General features: G+C 44.0%; 1 protein-coding gene across 1 annotated transcript in view; it reads left to right on the top strand.

Moving 5' to 3' along the window:
- swap70b (switching B cell complex subunit SWAP70b) overlaps nt 1-6570 on the top strand; it is a gene marked incomplete at its 3' end in the record, with an annotated part of 48686 nt that overhangs the window by 17714 nt on the left and 24402 nt on the right. Inside the window, 1 exon segment of the mRNA XM_014025377.1 lies at nt 4628-4801. Within this exon segment, the coding sequence (XP_013880831.1) occupies nt 4628-4801 (174 nt within the window).

Genomic DNA, 6570 nt, shown 5'->3' with positions numbered 1-6570 from the left:
ATGTAAGCCGCTGCCACTGTGTTGTCCCTGTGGACTAGAACGTGCTGGTCCTGGACCAGATGGGTGGAATGCACAAGCACTTTCCATACCGTCAGGAGTTCCAGAACGTTTATGTGGGGAAAAGGGTGGAAAGACCAGCTGTCTCCCACAGTCTGGGACAGGCATGCCCCCCACACCCCACCCCGACAGTGACGCGTTGGTCAAGACCGGCACGTGATGTGTCGCTCTGCTCAGAGGAACCCCTACAGACAGTGTGTGCAGCTTTCTCCAGTGGTTCAGATCCGCTTCTACTGAGGAGGGGATCGATACGATCCTGCGCTTGTGGCGTGTCGGAATGATCTTTAGCCGGGAGAACCATCATTGCAAGTGTCTTGTATGTAACAGCCCAAGCGGAACCACCGCATGGGCTGCTGTCAACATGCCCAAGAGGCGCATGATAGTTAGGGCTGTCACTGACCTGCAGGGCCTGACATGCGCTAGTACTCAGAGGCTTTGCCGCCGTCACACTCTCCTGTGTAACCCATGGGAGGCTCTGCTCGAAGGGGCTGCACAGAAGCTCCGGGGAGCCCTGCATGCAGTTTTTTGTTTGAACGTGACCCGAGAAGGGCTACTTCCGCATCCGTCTGTGAGCTTGAGTTCAAGCTAGTTTCAGCAGAACCAAACACAGAGCTCATCACGCCGCTGTAATGGGCAGATTCACGCTGGAACGGGGCAGAGACAATGCACTTCTGATTGTGACATGGCTCATATTGATTGTCTTCTCTTACGTCCGCCGTTTGCCAGAGGAATGAAGAGAAGGAAGTGTGTGCGTTCGCCAGCCACAAGGAGGTGGCCGCTGAACGAACTGCAGAATGTAATACGGTGGAAGAGTAAAATGTTGGGTGACTGTTCGGTAAGAACCAGAGGCTGGCTAGGCACAAGCTTAGGGGACCTTGTCTTACCCAGAGTGGGGGAAACATGTGTGAGACAGGACAGGCCCCGTCATGAGACCTGACTGAACTGGATACTTTTGAGAGGAATTTGCCCATTAGGGGAAGATGTTTATTTTTATTCACACAAGGTCTCAACACCCCCGCCAGTCATTTCTTCTGCCCCTTTTGTGGAGGTGGAAAGAGGTTGGGCCAAGTGCAGGCCAGCTGTCCGGTCCCGCGCCGAGGAGCACGCTGATGCTGAGACGGAGGTCGGGAGTGTGGTGCTGACACCGGTGCTGGAGCAGGAGACGAGCGGGGCACCGACGCTGTCGGTGAGCACCGAGTCTGCTGCCTCTGAGCACGGTGATCCCTCCAAGGGCAGGATGAGGAAGCTTGTCGATGAGCTGCCGGAACTGCTCCTGCATGGTCTGTGTCATGTTGAGATGCTCCAACAGACTTTGGTACTGGGGGCCAAAGAGCCCATCAGGGTTGACAGGGCCCTCCAGCATCTGCTTCCGCATTTTCGCCGAGATGGAAAGGGCGAGGCGCAGCCACATCTTCCTCTGTAGCAGATTCATCCACGCCATGATGCGGGACGCACACACGGCCTGAGCAGAGCAGAGATTTAAAATTGTGTCGGCCGCTGCACAAAGCTCCACCTTCTCCTCCTGCTGTGCCTCGTTCTCCACCACTGTCTTTGAGATGTTGAAGGCCAGGAGAGCAATATTGTTCATTGCAGCCGCAGACTGTGCCGCACATTGGTGGGACCAGTCAGTCCAGTTGACGAGCTGCTGGTCTGCTGTGTTGTGAGGGTCGGGTTACTATCTGGCTGACCGTACTGTCTCGATGCCGAAAACCCTGGAAAGTGCAGGTTCCAGTCCTGGAACCGGCGGGAAACCAGAATCGGTCATCCCCTCCACCTTGGTCACGTCCACGTAGGACGACACTGGCATTCCCAGCTTGGTGGGGTCGCTGTTGGCAGACGCCAGATACGACTGGACCACGGGGAATTGTGACCAAACCACAACCCGGCGGCCAGCAAGTGGTGATGCGAACTGGCCTTCCAGTTCATCCGATGGGGGAGCCAGCAACTCAGGAACCGCCAGTCCCCTGGCATCCGCTGCCCACTGAATGATGTCCAGGAGGGCACTCACGAGAGCCCCGATGGACAGTAGTGGCATGGAAGAGGAGCGAGGAAGACCCAGCTTCCTGGGTTCTTCCTCACCTTGAGCCCGAGTCCAGCCCTCCCGCCTGGGAGGGGTGAACCGGGCCGCCACTGTCGCCTTTGTCCTCTGAAGCGGGGTTATCCGACTCCGGTCCAAAGTCGATGAGTTGGTCAAGCGGGACGGGGTCGAGAAGCTCGAACCCCTCATCCTGGTCAGCGAAGAAGTCAACCTGCCGCTGCCTCTCCTCCACCGACAGCTTCCTGCATGCCAGGCCTCTGCCGTCAGAGCCTGGTTGGCGTGGTCGGCACCAAGGCAACCCTCACACACCACATGCAGGTCGGTGGATAGCATGTATCCAGTGCCGCAGACAGGGCAAATCTTTGCTTGGCCTGATCACGAAGCTGAAGAAAAAGAGGGAGTAGAGCACTGGTTCGGCTGGCTTTTATGCGGACCAAGGTTGGGCCACATGGTACATGGGCATAGACTATTGGTTCTTCAGAATGCGCACGGGCGCGAGGGACACCCACCAGTGATAGCCTTAGAGGGCGGAGTTTACACGAAAAAGAAGCCTTTGTTTTATAAAGCAAAACTTCCTGCATGACAATGCATGTCTCAGTCTTTATACTAGTAATTGTTTTAAGATAAAAAAATTAGCCTGATGATTTCAGCTACAATGTAGAGGGACACAGCAGAGGGATTTTAGACTTACAGCAGAGTTTGGTGCTTACTTGAGCTTATTTAACAAAAACTAAAGCCAGCAGTAAGAGATGTGCTTCTCGCCAGTCTCCATGGAGATGCCACTTTTCACCAGCACTAACAAAACTTTTCTTTCTACAGCACCAATTGTACCTTTTCAAGAGCTTTCCACCCATTTAACTCTGGAATTAGAAGCAAAGTTCCTTTTTCCCTTTTCAGTTTCCCTTTACTTTTCTTTAAAGTTGTTCTCTGACAGAATATCTGTGATCATAACACCACTTTTAACAGACTAATTTGTTGGTGTAGATTTTCAGTCTTCTAGGCGTAACAATCCTCAGTGTTTCAGTAGGAGACAATTTGACTTCTCCTGATTCTTCAGTGAAACCTCACCTTATTTTTCAAAAACAAGCAAAGGAAGTATTTATATGATGATCCAACACAGAAGAGGTCAGGTCAAGACTCAGCAGTTAGTTCATCTACATCTCAAGAACAAGAAATTTGCTTTTCTCATAGTTTAGTCCAGGGCTATTCAACTAAATTGCTCCAGGGGCCACAGTTACTGCAGGCCAACAGCACAGGGGCCAAACATCCAGCAATTAAAATCATTATGTAAATAAACCAAGTATTACAAAGATCTGTTACCTTTGAAATAGCTTATTTTGCTGCATTTAATCATGAATACAACATACAGAACCCTATAAAAGTAGTGATAATAAAACAAAAACCAAAAGAACACATTCTGCCTCATATTTAGCACAAATAATATTTTGACATCTCTGACTTGCCAAAATTTTAAACCAATTTTATTTTCACTTTCAATGTTTTATCTGCTTGTAGTTTTAACTGTCTTGAGTGATCATAGAAATGGTTTTTACCAGCTTGTAGCCAAGATTCTGACGCTTCTGTACCAAACATGTCTATGTCTAACTAAAAGAACTTAGAGTAATTAAAGTACAAATCCGGGGCCGATTGACGGGCCGAACTTTGGTCAGTTGAATAGCCCTGGTTTAGACACTGAAGACAGGTGGTTTGAAAGAGGCATTTACATAACGATAAACAACACATGACATAACAACCCTATTATTGTGATGTTATAACAACTTCGACTTATCCCACAGTCACAACTGAAGTATTGAAAGAGAAATGAAATGTCTTTGAGAATTAAGAAGTGTGGTTACCTTCTGCTGACCTACTTTGAATAGACCAAGTATGATGGACCTAGTAATGAGGCAGGGCTAACAGGAAATCTAGAGGATTTTCTTTTGTTTGTCTGTATACATAAATAAATAAATTAAAATACAATCAAAACCAACACTTTAATTTACAGAAACATTTAAGCACATGTGGAACACAAAAGTCTCTTACAAACTAAGGGTAAAACATTAAATAATATCCCCTCATCAATATAAAGTAATGACCTAATGTAAAGAGCTATTTCTACAATATTCTACTTTTTATTTACTCTAGAAATCCCATGACAAAAATCAAACCACCATCAATTTAATTTGAGCCAATTTGTATTGGTTTTGTAAGTAAAGCTGGATTATTATTGTCAAGAAACTTTTTGTTCATTTTATCTTAAGCTTTGCCATGATTTACTATTCAAAAATTTAACTTTTAAAAATGTGCCAATTTTGTGCACTTCCACAAAATGGTTGTGAAAATATCTGAAGGTTTTTTCTTTTCTTGTAAATGTCAGCTGTGTAAAATGTTGTTAGCTCAGATAGTTTTATCTGTGTCCTCCGTGTTTGGTCAGCCTCCCTACACATTTTTGTTTCTAGTTCCTGGGAAAAACAAGCTGTTATTTGTTATCTGACCCATGACTCACCAGAGTCACTATTTTTTCTGCCACAGGTGACTGATAACTTTGATCGTCAGGAGTTGAATAAAATGTGCTGGACACTGTGCTTCAGGAAGAACCTGCAGCAGAATCAGCTGTTTATCTCCAATGATGATGCCTTCAAGATATGGTGCATCTTCAACTTCCTGTCAGAGGACAGATACCCACTGATCATGGTCACTGAGGAGGTGAGTTCTCCCTTCAGCAGCTGTGACGACAGTAAAACAGAGAGTTGTTCTTCAGACAAACTTTTAGGGTCAATCTTATCTTAGTATCGTAAGTCCATGCCATCAGTGTCCAGAACAGAAAACCTTTCTTCACTGAAAAGTTCTTTTTTTTTTGCAACACATTTTGTTTCACAGAGCTCATTCAGCTTACCTCTGAGAATGACGTGATCTATGTTTGCCCCTCATGTTGGACAACATGCTTCCTTTAGAGCTTATTATGATGATGGGGCATTCCTTGTAAAATGGAAATATTTCCCCGAAAATCACCAAAATAGTTGTCTTTTGATCCACAGTAAACTAATCATGTTAGAGACAAACCAAACCTTCCGTTCCATTGTTAAAAAAACAATTCAGAACAGGGCTCCGAATAGATAGCAGTGAAACGAAGAGTAAATAGGAAACTGATTAAATAGTAGTTATAGTCCTGGATTGGTTTTGCTGGGTTCAGATCTGATGTAGCTTTAAAAAATCAACAAGACTTGATTAAAAATAGCAAGCTGTCTGTCAGTCTTAAAGGGGACACATGCAAAATCCACTTTTTTAGACTTTAAATGCATTTTGTCATGTACTCTGAGTCTCTAGGAGTACAAAAAAGTTGAATTTAGTTTCTCCTGGTGCTACGTAGATATATTTATATTCTATTTGGGTCCTATTTTTCTACCTGTTCAGTTTTCTCTATTTTCTATGACGTTTTCTGAACTTTTACATCACAGTATTTTTGATGCAAATAATGTACAAACTTACCAACTACAATTTATCATTGACTTCATTCTCCTCTGGCTCTGGGTCAGACTCTGTCTCCAACATGTAAGGCTGGATGGACAAGTCTTCTGTTCTTGACATCTTTTAATTACTTTGTTAATATAAAGTCACTATAGTCATAAACCCTTCCAGGGGTGGGGTGGGTTTGAAATTCAGCCCAGGAGCTTGGTTTGGAGAGGGCTTTTTTCTAATTGCACGATGGACACAAGCAGAACCATAATTTTAATGCAGATTCATTATCTGCAGTATTAAAACAGTTTTTTCAACAATCAACTACAACAAACAGCTTATCTGAAATATCAAAGCAAATACTGGTAAACAAAAACCAATCTCAAAAGGTATAAAGACCTATCACTCTAACACATCCATCCGTCCGTCCGTCCATCCATCTCTTTATCTTGTGCTGCTTTATCTGCATAAAAAGAAAATTAGTAACAATAAAGATAATAGTTCATAAACACCAGAAAAGATGTCAGAAAGCTACTAGCATCACTTGCAGAAGTGTATATAGGCTTAATGTTTCTRTGTGACTGGAGGAGCTTCTTAAGACCACAGCATTTTAGTCCAAATTAGACTTTTTCAAAAGAACATGAAAAAGATCAATAATTTCCCCTCAAACATATATACTCACTTTCTCCTGAAAGATTTGGTGAAATATTTTTATCCAGAGTGAGTCTCCTTTGTTTGTGAAAAAAGATGTAGATTTTATTTATTTTACCTTGTACACTTTTGGGAACATTCACAAAAGTATTAAAATCAGTTTAGATCATCGGGCTAGTGAGAGTGAATGATTACTGGATAAAACTCATTTATAGATCAGTCAGAAGAAAGAAAAATACATGGTGAAGGGAAATTGTGGAATTTTCAGCCTCTTTCAGATGTCAAAAATACTAGATCTATACTACAATCCTTAGATCTTAGGACATTAATATGTTTTACAAAGACCCATCATAAACACAGTCCTGCAC

This window comes from Austrofundulus limnaeus, unplaced genomic scaffold, assembly GCF_001266775.1.
Source record: "Austrofundulus limnaeus strain Quisiro unplaced genomic scaffold, Austrofundulus_limnaeus-1.0 Scaffold471, whole genome shotgun sequence".
Taxonomy (NCBI): Eukaryota; Metazoa; Chordata; class Actinopteri; order Cyprinodontiformes; family Rivulidae; genus Austrofundulus; species Austrofundulus limnaeus.
This window is presented reverse-complemented; position numbering and strand designations above follow the sequence as displayed.